At 49.0% G+C, this 16,284-nt stretch overlaps 1 protein-coding gene across 10 annotated transcripts in view; it reads right to left on the minus strand.

Annotated features, from left to right (window-relative positions):
• TBX4 (T-box transcription factor 4) overlaps positions 1–16,284 on the minus strand; it is a 148,356-nt gene that overhangs the window by 56,136 nt on the left and 75,936 nt on the right. For 4 of the 10 annotated variants that reach the window (XM_075904729.1, XM_075904730.1, XM_075904736.1 and 1 more), the window contains 2 exons: positions 9,976–10,134; positions 6,576–6,670 (listed from right to left, as the gene is read on the minus strand). In XM_075904729.1, the coding sequence (XP_075760844.1) occupies positions 6,576–6,670; positions 9,976–10,134 (254 nt within the window). The other 6 variants (XM_075904734.1, XM_075904732.1, XM_075904737.1 and 3 more) reach the window with 6 other exon arrangements.

The following is a 16,284-nucleotide window of genomic DNA, read 5'->3' on the forward strand; positions in this document are numbered from 1 at the left end:
CCCTGACTTGTTCCAAGTACAAGAAACTGCATGTTCCCTGCTGGAGTTGTTGACATCTCTAGCAACAGAGCCAAAAGTGACTGGATCCGACTTTCGTTCCCACTGATTGCACTGGGAGCAGGAGTTTGCTCACAAAGAGCGATTGCGGAATCTTGAATGTAGGGCCCGGTAGGTCAAACATTCTTTGAATGACTCATTTATTTCCAAGTTCTAAATGGAGCGTTCCCATTCCCTACCTGATCTGGTTTGGTTTTTTTAAACTTAAAACTCTGGAGTCCCCTTTCATTTAAATGGGAAGTAGGTACCCCTAGCTCCTAGCTGAAAATCTTACCCGGAAGAGCTTGTTTTGTAAAAGACAAGAATCACCAGCTGAATCCAAGGCCGGGACTACAGTGAAAGGGAATGTCGACGCAAGATACGCAGCTCCAGCTTAATTACATAGTTGGCATTGATGGACCTAGTTTCAAGGTTTCCTGCCGTCTCCATAACAGGAGGCCATTGGGAGCAAACGCTCCCCTCAGTTTCCCTTACTCCTTGAAGAAGCAGGAATACCGGCTACCGGCAGGAACGCCCTCTGAGTTTGATTTAGTGAGTCTTTACTAAAAAGACTGTAAAAAACAACAAATGGTCCTGCAGCACCTTAGGGTACGTCTACACAGCAACATTATTTCGAAATAACTAACGTTATTTTGAAATAACTTAGTCCATGTCTACACAGCCGGCAGTTTTTTCGAAATAATGTCAAAATACTGTCAAGTTGGAGGCCGTCTTATTCCAACTCCTGTAACCCTCATTGTACGAGGAGTAAGGGAAGTTGGAGGAAGAGTGCGCTATTTCCAAATAAGTGCTGTGTAGATGCTCCCAATTTTTAAATAAGCTATATTTATATACGTAGCTCAATCTGTGTAGCTTATTTTTAGTTAAGCCCTGCTGTGTAGACGCATCCTTAGAGACTAACAAAAAATGTAGATGGTATCGTGAGCTTTCGTGGGCACATGGTGCTGCATTTCTTGTTTTTTAATTTTTTTCAGTTACAGACTAACACGGTGAACCCTTTGAGACTTTACTAGATTCGCTAAATTGAACTCTAGAAGATCGATTGCGGCAGGGTCGATCTTATGTTTAGTGGAAATATGGCCTAAGGTGCAAATTTAAACCAATTTAGTTGAACCAGTGCAAACCCTTATGATCTTAAGTAGGGGTATTTCAGTTTACCGTAGGTCAATTTTAAATATGTTTAAGCTATACTGAAATAAGCTCCTCTTAAACCAAAAATCTAAAACTCACACCGTCAGTTGCAAATTCTCCACGTTCACTAGGGTGAAAGTTGTTCTGTGCAGTTAGTTGTAAGAAGATTCGTAGGAGAAGCCTAAAACACTGTACATCATTCCACATGCAGGTTTTAAGAGATGTTACGGCAAAGATCGAGGCTGGCTCTGTATCCCTTTACATTGTGTTGTGCCCTGAACCCCACCTTAGGGCTACAAACCAACTATCTTCTTGATTTGAATGTTTCTACTGTAGAGAAATTGACATTTAAGGGGTTAGATGCCTTGTGGATTGGCAGTGCCTGATGATTAGCCAGAAAATTGTCTCAACACTGCCAATGGCATGATTGTGTGCCTTCGCTTATGTCATGGAATGGTGCTGGGTAGGGACCGTAAAGATTGGGATAAAAAAAAATCCTAAAATCAGAGAACAGAGAGATCTGGAAAAGGATGAAAGGAAAGAAGTAACCCTGAAGCCAATGGCACTAGTCATGTGTGTAAAGACTATCCTCAAACAAATGAGGGTTTGGAGGATCAAGCCCACTGAAGAATTGTGCCAGAGACTGATTTTAGCAGCAAAGATATAGCTACAACTAGGAGACTTGCCTAATTCAGGACAGTGCATGGGGACAGAATAGAAAAAAAAAAACTTCTAATGAAGTTGTATAGTTTGTTCTTGGTATACATTGTTCCATCATATTCAGTTTGTGACTCTTCCATGCCTTAAATACAAAAGAAGTGCGGGTAAGTGCCTTAAGAGTCTATTAATCTGGAGCATATTTCAGAAACGTACATAAGGTGCTACATACCCGGGTGCATGTATATACAAGGAGGAGGAACATGCCTCCACCTTTACTTTCAAGGCAACTATGTTTGGGGATTATCTTTTTGTCAGGAAATGTGTTTTTATCCCTCTGAAAAAATATATCTGTATGTGCGAACATGGAAAGCTAGCATTTAAAGTTGAAATTCTGGCTCATAATGTTTCACACACAATACACCTAATGGCCATAATGCTGCTGAAAGAATCACATTGGCAGATCGGCAGCACGTCCCCTCTCACCTCTCCGGCTCTCTGTGGAAGCATAGACTGCCACTTAGGGGTCCTCTTTCTAGGATCTGAACTATTATGACAGCCACTAAAATTGGGAGGGGTTTTGCCTGTATAGAGGCATCATTTCTTCTGCTCTGCAGTCAAACGTATTAATTTTACATGGAATAAAATGCAAATCTTGAAATTTTTTGCACTAAAAAAGGACACTGAATTTAACTTTAATTTTCTGTCATGTCTTTAGGCCTAATCCTGCATTTGTGTACTCCTCAAAACACCTGGGAACTGCAACTGTTCAAGGAACGCAGGGCTGGTTTCTTAATTGTTATGTTTAATGGTTCCTTTACAGCAAGGAATGCAACAGAAATTAAGTAGAAGAACAAACTTTTTCAAAACATTTTTTAAGGAAAAGACATGACAAAGGGACGGATCTGTGCCCAGCACTGCAAACGGGCCACAAAAAGTTGTGGTATTTTATATACGAAGGAGGCAAATGGTTTTCCGTAAAGTTCAGGGAACTTTGCTAACAAACTTTTTATCTTTTGATGATCCTTTTAATATAAAATAATCTCCCTTTTGCCCCCCTCCCACAAGGAAAGAGTCAAACATTAAAAAGATAGTGAGTGCATTTTAAAGATGTTTCCACTTTATAAATCAAGCTTTCTTGGCAACAACATCCTTCCTATTTCAGTACTTGAGCTTGCTGTGGTCTCCTACAGATCAGCCCTGAGAGGGAGTAATAATCCCCCGAAGTAATTTTCAGTCCTAAATTCCTGGTAATTTATAGTTGACTTGGTCTGTGGAGTTACACAGATTGACAACAAATGAAATAAACACACTCCTCTTGAGTTATCTGGCTTATAACTAGAGATCATCGTAGAGCTAGATCTCCAAGTTATTTTGAAATACGTTATTTCAAACTAATAACTCCCGAAATAACTATTTTGAAATAAACTTATTCCACTTCACAAGCAGGAGTTATTATTTGGAAATAACAAGCCCACTATTTTGAAATAACAGGTGTGGTCATGTGGATGCTCACCTTGTTATTTCGAAATAAGGGGACTGATTTTGAAATAACTTCCCAGTGTAGACATGCCTCAATTGAGCTTACATTTTACCCTCCTTTGCCCATTAAAGTTACATTTTCTATTTAAAAAACAGACAGACTCCTTTTTTTTTTCTTTTGAAATCAAGTAATTAGACATGTAAGTGACCCGATCCTTCGGGTGAGTGCACATGGGTGCTTTCCTGTGCCTAGTTAGAACCCGGCCTCCTCTCAGTTGCTCATGCACACAGAGTCTGAGGCAGGATCTGGATTGTAATTTGTGCCTACAAACAACTGGGCCTATTTTTCTTTTCAGACACAGAATGAGCACCTGTGACAAACCTCCTTTAAGCATCAGCGTCTGTATCATCTTTTTAAAATCGGGTCCCTGAGAGTGGCTGGGTCTAGGATTCCTACGTATTTACATGGCTTGGAAGAATTAAGATTTTAGTAAGAATTGAACCAAAGAATTGAACTCCTGCGCTGCTGAACTGTTCAGTTTTTAGAAGCTTTTGCACACTGGTCAGTGGTGAACTGTGCAATTGAATCAGATGTGTCTTCCTGTGGTTTAAGTTTGCTGTTTAGTTGTTGTAAGGTGAGTTATTTTATTGACCTTTTTTTTCCCGCACGAGCGAGAATGCTTGGAGTAACAGGCCTAGCTAAGACTGACATCCACTCTCGGTACAGAACAGGCACAAACGCTGGTAGAGGAAGTTCTCACACACAGCCCGTCCACCCCTTCCCTACCTCCCTGCTAATCTGCCTCATTCGGCACATGGATCAATCGGTGCATTATACTTCAGTGGATTAGACAGAAGTCAGCCGTTGGCCTCACTGCTGAGATTTTCAAGACTGCACTAAGGTTGCTCTTGGTGCATTTGGGCTGAAGCTGATCGCACCTGTCCACGCAGAACAGCCGTGAAACCACCCACTTCATTCATATTGTTTATGAATCATCAGTCACTGCTGACGTCGGCCCTGTTTCAGGTGGAGGGCCAAATTCTCGGCTGGCATAAATTGGCAGTGCCCCATTGACTCTGACAGAGCCACACTGAATTTTTCACCCGCAGAGAATTTGGGCCATTTTTCTAGAAGTGAAAACCTCCACATCTCAGGGACAATTACCAGAGCCACTCTGTCCCCAGAGTAGCTTCCAAGCACGAACGTGATTTTACTGGCTGTTGTAAGGCCCCAAAGAATGCAGGACTGGGTCCTGACATACGGATTTGTTTCAGCAATCTCAGTTAAGACGGACACAGAGATAACAGGCCCTTTTGGGATGGTTAGTTTCTAGAATTGGGTAGAAAAACGTTTCTCTCACTCAGCTAAAAGCCCAGAATTTGCTGTCCTGATCCTTGGGCTGTTTCTAACAGAAGTAGCAACCCCACTGAAATTAATTGTTTTATGGATGTGAATAAAGGCTTCAAGATCTGGACCCTGGCCTTTTGACAGCAAGTTATCATTCCACGGGCATCTTACCGACATAAGCACTGCAGGCCTGGGTCATATCACTGACATAGGTACGTAGGCGTCAGCTTCTTTATAGAGTGATTTACAAATAGCTTCACTTTGTCTCCCTGGTGGGGTAGGGTCCGTTATTCCAGAGCAAGAGCGTAGTGCATTTTGCTCCCAGGGCCAACAGAAGTGGAGCGGCACTTTTGTGGGAGAGGAGGGTATGCGGGAGGAGCGGACAAGCCTTTAAATGCGCCAAGAGCAATAATGCAGAAAGGCTGCCTAGCAGGAGACGTGCATTGAATTTTTCCGTACCGGTTGAGAGCTGAGCAATATCGCACTGCAGATCCTGGGCACAGATTACACTGTAGCCGTGTTTTCAGCCAGATTTAGCCCTAGAGAACCATGGACCCGATCGAGAACCCACTGAAGTCCAGAGAAAGCCTCCGATTGATTTTAATGAGCTATGGGATCAGGCCCTGGAGATGAAACGTTACCACCCGAAAGCTTCCCCTCCCCTTGGTGATTTCACACTCTTTCTTTACACCTTTAGGATTCTCTAATGTGCTGCCAGGTTAAATCAGAGGCCGCCATAGAAGGGAGGCACTACGATAATTAAACGGGTTTTTAAGACATCGTTACGGGAAGCCTTCACACGAACCTGAGCCAGTTCCCCAGTTGCCAAGGGCAACCTTTCCACTGACATCAGTGGGCCCCCACACCTGAGCGGAACACTTGGCTAGACCGGGGTTCATGGCTGCAAAATTCCATTCTGGCAACGCAATGGGGCCCCAAACTGGCATGGGGTCAAACCGATTCTGGGCCCAAGCCTACAAAGTCTTGGGTGTGTCTGCAAGTTTGCTGGGCCTGCTCAACTTCCAATGACTCCAGTGAGCATTGAGGGCATTCAGCACTCCCAGGATTGAATCCTCTCTCATCTGGGAAGGTGACTGTAGCTAAAATAAAGCATTAATCAAGCTGACAGGCATGTGGATTGCACTTAACGCCAAGGAACGGCGGGCATTCTACAGCACACCCGTGCTAACTCACACCTGGCCAAACCACACACACACAGAATGGTGGCTTCTACCCACCCCTCCACAAAGGTTTGATAACAAGGTCTCCGTTTGCGAGGGTTTTATTTCTTCCACACGTATACCACAGAGCATTACTGCTGCCCTACACAGAGAGGTAATCGCTCTGTATAGGGCTGGAGTCGCTATGGCCCTGAAGGTCTTTAAAACACAAATAATCCAATGAAATGTTAGCATAGAGAATTAAAACAAAAATAGACTCATCAGGTGAGCAGAGTATGTTGTCTGAGACATTCCCCTGGCTTTTCCTGAATTGCATGCTCACTTCGGAGCATATTCAGCGCCCAGCTAACGCGGGAGTGGTCTGAAATCAAGGCCTGGTTTCATAAAATGCCGTCATTCGCAATAGGTCTTTCAGGGCATGTCTACGCTGGGGAATTATTTCGAAATAACTCCCTTTATTTTGAAATTACAAGGTGCACGTCCACACTCCCAAACCCATTATCTCGAAATAAGGGGCTGGTTATTTCAAAATAACAACTCCTGCTTTCCTTGGGGAATAAGCTTATTTCAAAATAGTTATTTTGGAAATTACGGTTTCAAAATAAGGTATTCTGGAATAATTTCCCTGTGTAGACAGAGCCTCAGTGCTCAAAAAGGCTCGGCTGTAGGCAAATAGTGACATTTAATACATTAAACGTATGAGCTGCAATTTCACCAACCTGCCTGCTTTGGTTATTATCATTTCGGTGCCGGCTTCATGAAATTTCTTCCATAGCTCCTTCTCATGGAGATAGACTTTGATGTTTTCGATTGTCTAAAAAGAATCAAACGCAACACAACAAAATCACCCTCACGAAGAACAGTCTCAGTCTACAATCCCTCTCGTCAGAACAAAAGCACTAGCTGAAAAAGGCAAAACCCAATAGTGGCTGCACTGGGAGCAGGAGCAGGCCCTAAAAATTCCACTGCCTATTGCCAAAAATGAGAGAAACAAACGGAACCCATTTTAATTGCGGAATGTTTTGCATGCAGCGAGGATATTGCCGCCAAATGGGGTGGGGTTTTTTTAAGAGTACCGGCTCCAAAGTTGTTAACGTTATCACATATAACTGTGTATAAAGCCCTGTCTTTTAATATGAGAGATGGGACAAAACAAAACCAAAAAATCCAACCTTTTAACCATCTGTTCAGTTCAAGGTGAGAAAACGACTGGTCCTCAAAAAATAAAATTCAGTGCAGACCCATACTTGCTGTAGGATGTTCTGGTAATTGTGTGGGTGGAGGGTAGTGACAGCACCAAAGGGTGAAGTTCGGTAGGAAAATGTTTACCTGGTACGGGCATATTTTAAATTAGCTGACAAAAAGCCAGCCAATTGCTGGGTAGCAACTCACTCATACATGAGATGAATGCGTAACATTCAGATTGAAAGGAAAGCAACTTTTTTTTTCCTTATTCAGAACAGACAGTTTTAAAATGAGCAAAAACAGTGACATGATTGTCCTCTAAGTCACAACTCCATCAGCCTCATAGCAAATTAGTTATTTAAGAGATTATAATTTTTATAACAAGATCAATGATCTTAGTCTCCTAAACGCCCCATGCTTTTTCATTGACCTGATCCTGCAAATACTTACTCACAATTAACCATACTCAGGGCTCATCTGTACATAAAATTTAATCCAGATTAAAGGAAAGTGTGAATGGAAAGCAGATTACCTATTCCAGATTAACTCCATATACAGAATCAATTTCCAAAGTATACTGAGATAATTTGGAATAAGGGATTTTAACTCCACCTGTAAATGCCCTTTTTCCAGGAGTTAGCTGTTCTGAAATAACTCCCCATGAAGACAAACACTCATATGATTGGTCCCATATAAAAACACTTTGGATAATTCAGTCTTATCAGTTATTAGATTACTTTTACATTATTCCAATATTGCTCCATTCTGTATCTCCTTGAAAGTAAAGTTTACAGGACTACAACTAAACAAGTGTTTTTCATCTTTAGAGTGTTCTACAAATATGAATTATCCAGGTATTGAACTGTAAAAGGAGATACTAATACAATTAAAGATAAACGCATCCTCCAGAAAAATAATAATGAATATACAGTTTTAAAACACAATCATTGTGTTGCTGAAACATAATTCCAGTGCCCCATTGACAATAATTTTATTTCCATTTTTAAAAGATACTTTTTCTCCTAAAAACTGATCAAAACAAATTTAGTCCAACGTGCTAAAACTTGCACTGAACACCAGCAGCAAACCCAATCTAACTTCTTGGAGAACTTGATTTTGTTTTGCCACTGATTTCAGTGGAAGCAGGATCAGGCACAGAATGCAAGAAACAAATAACGTAGGTATGCACTCCAGGGGTTAGTCAAACCTTGTAAATAGTGAGAAAAATTGAAAGCAAAAACGCCTGGAGGTGAAAACATTTTGTCCTGTTTGGTTACAAATACTGGGAGTGAGCCTGCTCTGAATGTAATCAGTAGCCAAGTTCCCACTCATTTCAGATGGAGTGGAATCGACCCAGTAGATAAAAACCTTATTTTATATATATAAGTTACACATTTTTAGTGAGCATAATTTCTCAGGAGAGAATTCCTGACTCGTGTTTATTCAGCTGCCTATATAAGAAGATTGGAATATGTCTGTAGGTACATATGTATAATATACGGACAATATAGAGTTGGGGGGGGGGATACATTCCTTAAAAGGGAACAGATGAGAATGAGAACAGAGTTCATGCAAATCATTTGATAGTGAGGTTGAGGGAACCAGGAACTCAACATTGTTTGCTCTTACTCCATTTAAATCAATAGGAGTTTTTACCCATTGATTTGCATGGGCACAGGATCAAACCCTGATGTTTAACTTTAGAGGTTTTCCTATTTCTTCCTGGCAATCCTCTTAGTCTTTGCTAATCCTGCTAATCTGCAGCAGCGGGTGTGAAAGCTAAAATCAGGAGAACTACCAAGATCTCCTCAATGCATCACTTTTCCAGTTCTTAGCAACCCTGATGTCTGTACTTCAGCTCACGTTTGGGGAGGAGGGCGGGTGAAGGAGTTTCTGATCATCTTGAGAAGTTTATCTTTTTCCTATTAAAACTGTCTGCATTTCATGGCATGGTTACCTTTTTTTTCAGGATCCTATTTTCCCTTTGGAACCCCTTCCATTCAGAGATTGGAAGAAAAACAGAGCTAAGAAGCCCGGGGCATAATTACTATTACTTAATGTATTTATAATTATATGGGGCTTTTTAAAAAAATGTCTTAAACAGCAAAGACAAACGACATAGTTTTACATCTCTGCTTCCTTTCCCCCCTCCCCACCTTCTGGGCAGGTTATAATTCTGATACAGAAAAGTTGTCAACACTTTATAAAAAGCACACTAACTACCCCCAGCCAATCAGAAGGCATGACTGAATGCGAGCTAATTTCCAGTCAGCCCTTTTGGGCATAAGGCGCACCATTGTATTTCATTATTGGATAAAATCCGGAGCATTTGTGGAGTGAGGCTACCAAAAAGCAATCAGCTGGCACATGAATTCTCCGTGGGGTCAGAATTAGGGTTCTGTTCTCTAGCCCAAGGGTTCTGAGGAAAGTCTGGGCTAAATATAGGCTTCATTAACGGCCTTCCAGAGGGAAACCGATGGGTGGGAACTTTGATGTTGTGTTGCCGGATAACCGGGATGGTTTCGAGGCTCTGGGGCCCTTGAATGTTGATTGCAAGCAGCCCCGCGGGGCTGGGGCGGACAGCCGCTTTCAAACGCCCTGCCAAAGAAAACCCGATCAGGCGGGGAGCGCTCGCAAAGTAAAAGGGGAGCACACACAAAAATGACTCGGAGCACAATGGAAACACTCGCGAGCCCCGCCATCGGGGTTTCTTCGACGGCTTCTCTGGCGCGGAGCGATGGGGACGCGGGGAAGGTGTCCAGCAAAGAATTTCAGAAAAACTCCCTCCCCGGTGCAAGCCGCTATCGGGGGAGCCGGGAATTTACGGCTGCGGGCGCTATTCGGGGCGGGTGCAGGGAGTGGAAAGGCAGCAGGGACGGGCTGCGAGTTCCAGCGCAGGGCGCCGGCGGGGCGTCGTGTAAACGGGGCGCCTACCTGCTCCGGATCCTGGCCCTGCGGACTGCTCAGCGGCGTGCTGCTGACTCCCGCCACTCCAAGGACCGGGGAGCCCGCGGCGGATTCTGCATGCCCAGGTGCCGGGGCTGCGGGAAACCCTTCTTCCGTTTCAGACAGGCTTTTCTCCTGGAGCATTTCCTTTTCGACAGGGACACACGGGTTAGCGCGAGGCCGGCCGGCGTCGGGGAAGAGCGAGGGGCTCCGTGTAGACACGCGGGGAACCGATTCCTACAGCAACCGAAGCTCCCACCCCCACTGCCTCCCCGGGGAGTTTCCAGGCCTGTCAGCAGAGACTCGCAACCTCCCACCCCCCGGCCCTGCCCTCTCACTCCCCCTGCTCTACACCGGGGCTTCGGGCCAGCCAGGAGGGCGGGATCGGGCCCACTGGGCGCAAAGCGGTTGCCAGATGCGGGCAGCCCGGCAGAGCCCCCAGGGACGAGTCCCGCACCGCCCGGCTTCGCGGGAGACCGGCCCTGGGGCTCCCTGCCCCCCCCCCCCCTCCTCCGCACGAAATTCGCACTTGTAGCGGGGACCTGGCGTGTCCCGTTCGCAGCATCCTCGCTGGGCCCTTGTCCTACAAACACCCGCCCCCGCAGCCTCCTAGCGCTGCGGGCGCCCCGCTCCCGCACCTCGCAGCGCTCCGGGCTCCGATTCTGCCGCTGCCTTTTTATGTTCTAAGCAGGACCGCTTCCCTCTAGCTCCGGCCTGCAAACACCCCTGCCCCCCCCCCCCCCCACACACACACACCCCGCCCGCCAGGACACGCCGCGCCGAGATGCCCGGGCCTTCCCCAGAGCCACTGAGTTGCCCCGAATTTGGAGCCCCAGAGGGTGAATCCGTTTCCTCATCCGGATTCTAAATCAACAGAATTTACCCCCCCCCCCCCTCGGCCTCCCCGCGAGAAATCTCCGCTGGCTTCTCTCCCTGCGCAGAGGAGGGTGACTTGAAACCTTTGGATTCTAAACCCAGGTTCTCGGTTACCCGGAGCGGGGTCTGAATTCCGGCTCTAACCCACCCTGGAAATCTGTCTGATGTGCCCTGCCCACGGATTGCAGCATCGGCCCGGGGAAAACACCGCTCCTTGCCCCCTTCGCCTTTTGGTTTGAAACGTTGTTCACAAGGGCAACAGCTCGATAGCCCACGTGTCCAACTGGTGGGTCCAAACTCCTCGACCGATTGGTACAAGGAGCAACGATTTAGCTGCTGACCAAAAACTTTGTAAGCAAAAGAGCATCGTCATCAGCCTTCGCGGGTCCTTGACACAACAATCAAATAGAGAAGTCGCCGCTCAGTTACATTGACTTCGTTGGAAGGTTTCCACCAGCTGCAAGGCTAGAAATCTTGGTCCCGATCACGTCCATAGGATCAAGAGTTGGATCCTTTGATATTTTCTCTCCATGTCTTCACAAAAGGCAATGACCGATTTACATAATTACAGTTAACGCGGTGCCTTCTTGCCTCGAAGTCCTAAGTCCCAGATAGTTTCCAAAATATTTGTTTAATCTTTACACTTCGATTTCATTCGATTTACACGCAGGGATTTGTGACCCTGAAATTATTTGCAATCTCTGCCCGGGAATTCGCCTTCGTTTTTCAATTGGGTTGGAAATTTGGTTTTATTTTGCCCTGTGATCTGGGCAGCTGCTCTCCAGTTCCCAGTCCCAAAGCCTCCTTCAGTGCGCGATTACCCCCCTTATCTCCCGTCTGAAGTCTCGGTTTTTAACCTTGGTAATAATGCTAAAACAAAAAGTTGCCCTGTGTAAACATTCTAAGTGCAAGCTCACTCAGATAAAAGGAGACCTCTCTTAAACTTGGACAGAGACTGGGAAAAGCCAATAAAGATAAGGCCATGACAGCTCTACAGAGGCTGCAGCGCATCAACCTGGACTTTACTGTGCAAATGTACTTTTCATTTACAGTAGTGCCCTAAGCACAGCGAGCAAACTGCGTGTTTAGACCCAACTCCTGTCACTAGCGCGAAGCAGGAGAGGCTCGGTAAAGATTCCTGCTATTTGCTTTTTCTGTAGGACTCTCAAACCCACCCACCCCAGCTCCGGCGGGCTAGTGAATATTTTGAACAGTCTCGTTTTATCCTAGTAGGATTTGCTGAGACAATTTCATGGAGAGGCGGGAGCAATCCGGATCCAGCCTGAACATAGCTCGGAATCTCATGGAGTCAGAAGCTTTGGTTGTTACATTTCCATAGCTCCCCAATGGGTATATTTCAAATGTGCCTTGTGTAGTACAGGTTACTATTGTATTGTATATTAACTAAAACAGCTAAGTACATGGTTATTACTACCCTATTTATGGATCAGGCAAGAAGTACACACGGCGCGACTTCGCATTGTGAATACACTTTAGAAAGCCATCAAAGTTACGCCAGTCTAGTGCTCGCCTTGATCTATTAAGGGCCGTTGAAACTTTCCTCCGGCTGAAAACTTTCCCATTTCCCAGGGCTGTCATGGGTCTGGGCTTTGCCCTGTCTGGGGGAAATAAATCTGGGGCGAGCCACGTCTATTTCTTTATTATTACCAGTCCCCGTCATCAAACCAGTCTTCATCTGCTCTACTTTCTGCCTCCCCAGCCTGCAAACGCTTAACCAGGGCCCGTTGATTTCCAGCGCGGAGAGGCAAAGTTGTATCAAAAAGCAGGAATTCACAACCGAGGGACACAAGCAAGCAGGAGGGCTCCGACTAGGCGGGGGACAGTTTGCAGCATTTCTGCTAATCCCCACATTGCAACCAACGAACTGAGAATCCAGAACTCCACAGTACACCGAATTACCTTCAGATAAGGGTGTGTGTGTGTGTGAACGCGTTACAATATTGTCTTATGAACGTGTTTCCCCTTTGCACAAAACCGGGGAGTGCAAAAGAGGGGGAAATCGCGGCCCTCAGGCACCGAGTCATTTTGAAGGTGGAATCTGTACGAATTACAACGCAACCGCTATTTTCAAAGGCAAGAAATCCTGCGATTTTGACCTGTGAAAATTAGCGCTTTGTGGACACGCGGGAGGAGGGGGGAGGGGCGCTTTGGGGAAAGCCAGACAAAAATGGAAGCCGCTCTCTGTGAAATGGGGGGTTCTTCTGAAGGAGAATCTCTGTAGTTAGACAATTAGCGGGGAGGCCGAATGAAAGTAACGCGCACTACATCCACACGCGCGCATACCAGGCAGTCCCGGGTCCCAGTACTACGAAGATCCCCAGGCCGTATATTAAGAAGGGGGAAGGACTTTTTCTCACTCCAGAACCAGCTCTTAATTCTCTCTTCTCGGGGAGGTTTCACTGAGTTGCGCGACTTTTCTATTAACGCAGGATCCGTTCCCCAGCTTCCAGGCCGAGCCCGTTAGGCCAAACCCCCCCCCGTCCCTCGCTCTCAATCCGAACAAACTCTGCGTCCCGCTTGTCTTACCGCAGGGGGCCTGGACCTGCTCCAGGAACCGGTCCCCTCTCTCTGCACGGACCAGTGTGACCCCCAACAGCGGGTCCCGCGTGCACACACACATACAGGCCGGGAGTCCGACCGGCGCGCTGCAGCCGGGCCAGGCCTGGAAAACCCACCGCTCGTCAACCCCCCGCGCTGGCTGCCGGACGCGGGCGCGTTGCAAACCTCTGGGGGAGTGAGCAGGCGCCAGCTGGGGCCGGGACGTGATTCCCCGCGCAGCTCTAGTGCCCGCGGTCGTTAGTGCGCGTGTCCTGCTCAGAGAGCAGCAAAACCTCAACCCCCCTTTGGGGCGAGACTCTGCCCCCATCCCCCCCGCTAACTCTCCCCTGGGGCTGACTCGGGAACTCCCCGGTGCCTCGGGGGAGGCCAGCGCCAGACCCCGCGCCCCAGGCTGCGCTACTGAAACTCTGCCCGCTCACCCCCCCCCTCCCTCCCCAGGCCAGGGCCAAGGGCAATGGAGCCTCCTAGGAGCCCCGCGCCGGGCAGGGGCCAGAAGGGCGCAGAGGGGAGCCCGGGGCTTAGAGGAGGCCTCAGTCCCTTCCCCCCGGTCCAGCCGCGGTGGGTGTCCCGCCCCTGGGGCCCCCTGGCCGGGGCTGCCCAAGGGCCGCCCCCCACCCACCTGTCCCGCCTCGCCACCCCCCGCCAGGGCGCAGGTAAATCGCCGCCCGCCGGCGGGACCCATCGAGACACCTGCGTGTCCCCCGGTCCCCCCGGGCCACTTACACTGATCGCCGGGGGCGGGCGTCTCGGCCTGGGGGGGGTCGTCCCGCTGCGCCTGGACGCGGCGGCGGCGGCTTCACCAGCATCCACAGGGGCCGCGCGACCTGCCGCCCCCCGGGGCGGGCTCGGGCGCCGCTGGGGTCCGGCTACGCGGGGCAGCGGGGCTCCCCGGGCCGCCGCCTGCGGGCCCGCTGCGGACCGGCCATTCCCCGGCGCGCGGACTCACCGGCCCCGGAGCCTCTCGGACAAAATGTCCCATCGAGACCCAGTTTGGGGCCTTTCGCCTCACGCCCCCCTCCCCCGCCCTCCCTGCCCCTCCGGTGCTGACGTTGCCGCTGTCAATCAGCCCCTCCACCCCCCGCCCCCTCCCCGCTGGGCACCCCGGAGCCCTGCGCCCTGCCAGGCCTGGCTCCAGGCGCGCTCCCCTCCGCCAGCCCTGCCCCCAGCTCCAGCCCGGCCCCTCGCCGGCAGGACGCCCAGTGTGACCCCCCCAAGCGCCCTAGGCCTCCAGTCCCCTTCTCCAGGCGCAGCAGGTACCGGTGGCGCTGGGGCTGGGGCCGGGCCTTCCCGCCGCTCTCCAGAGCCCCCTGGCTCCCTCGCAGAGTCCCCCTGCCTCGGGCTGAGGCTTCAGGGCCCTTCCAAAGCCGGGCTGCACCAAACGCCCCCGCCCCGAGCCGAGTCGCTCCGGAAAGCGGAGCCTCCTGAGCGTAAACCCCGCCAAGGCGGCCTTGGAAGGCAGGGAAAGGGGCGCCCACAGCCACAGGCGAGGAGAGGGGCTGAGCGTGGCCCGAGGAACGCGTGGACCCAGCGCGGGGGCGGGTTCCCCAGAGGGAGGGGCGGGGGGTCATTCATTGCTAAAGGCGGGACCCCTCTCCCCTAGGTCCGGCTTCCCCTTCCCGGGGGCGTCCCGGTCTCCCAGCTCAGCGTCCCCCCGTGCGTGAGCAGACACGGGCCGCTTCTCACAGGCTGGATTTATGGCCTAGACACGTCAAAACAAAAGCCCAGATCTGGTGTCACTCCGGCCTCCGCTCGCTGGCTCAGTAAGAATGTCTACACTAGGAAATTATTCCGAGATAATAACGTCAGGAATAAGTTAGTTCGAAAGAAGATAGAGGGAGGTAGTCTAGACGGCATATTTTTCGAAATTACTATTTATTCCGAAATCGTTTGTTTTGGGAGTTATTGCGAAATAACTCCCGAAATAAATTATTTCGGAATTAGGCCCTAGCGTTGAGCAGGGCACAGAAGCTTGCCAATGGCTACATTTTCGTTTCAGATAGGGGCTTAGTCCTGGCATCCCACGTGCGAGGGGGAACCACGGGTGGGGAGGAGGGGAGCCCAGGAGAAGCCTGCTTTGGCTGGCTGGAGACCTCTTTGGGTTTCTTTTCATCTCCTTGCTCGCCCGAGAGGGTTAGGAATCGATCCAATTTGGGATTAAAGGGTCAATCTGAAAATGACAGCGGTTGAGGGAGCCCTGTGATTTACTGCAGTGGCTGGCAAACTCACAAAATCCATCTCCTCTCTTCCCCCGTTGCAATAAAATGCTGCTTTCTGCTACTCACAAGCCCGAGCGCAGGTTCAGGCGTCATATTTACATCTCCACAATAGGCCTGGACAGGTTGTAACGGGGAACAGTCGGGGGAGGAGGGGGAGTTGCCATCAAAGTTTATCATCTTTTCGTGGGGGCGACACGGGGAAACCAGACTGGCCAACCTGCCCACCGAGATCGCTTTGATTTTAAAAGAGGCCAATGAACCCACCGCATACATTCAAGGGCACAAAGGTTAACGCCAATTTTTTTTTAATTGTACTATGGTTTGGGCTTCAAGCCTGAACAATGGCCGGGTTCTTTGGGCCGGGTTCTAACACAAAAGGAGCTATTCAGCTGGTGCCAGGGGCTGAGAAATCCATATTTTGGAAAGTCTGTGGAATGTCATCGGCGGGAAAGGGGGGGGGGATTTCGCTCCACTGCCAGTGTTGGCAACTTCACCGACTCTGGGGTGCCGGGCCACGCTGGGTTTCACCCTAGCGCCACCCAGCAACCCTCAGCCATGCGCCTGACAGCTTTTGCTACCATGCTGTCCCGGGCCAAGCCCTGTCGTCGCTGATTTCTCCCGGGAC

Source organism: Pelodiscus sinensis, chromosome 21, assembly GCF_049634645.1.
Source record: "Pelodiscus sinensis isolate JC-2024 chromosome 21, ASM4963464v1, whole genome shotgun sequence".
NCBI classification, from domain to species: Eukaryota; Metazoa; Chordata; order Testudines; family Trionychidae; genus Pelodiscus; species Pelodiscus sinensis.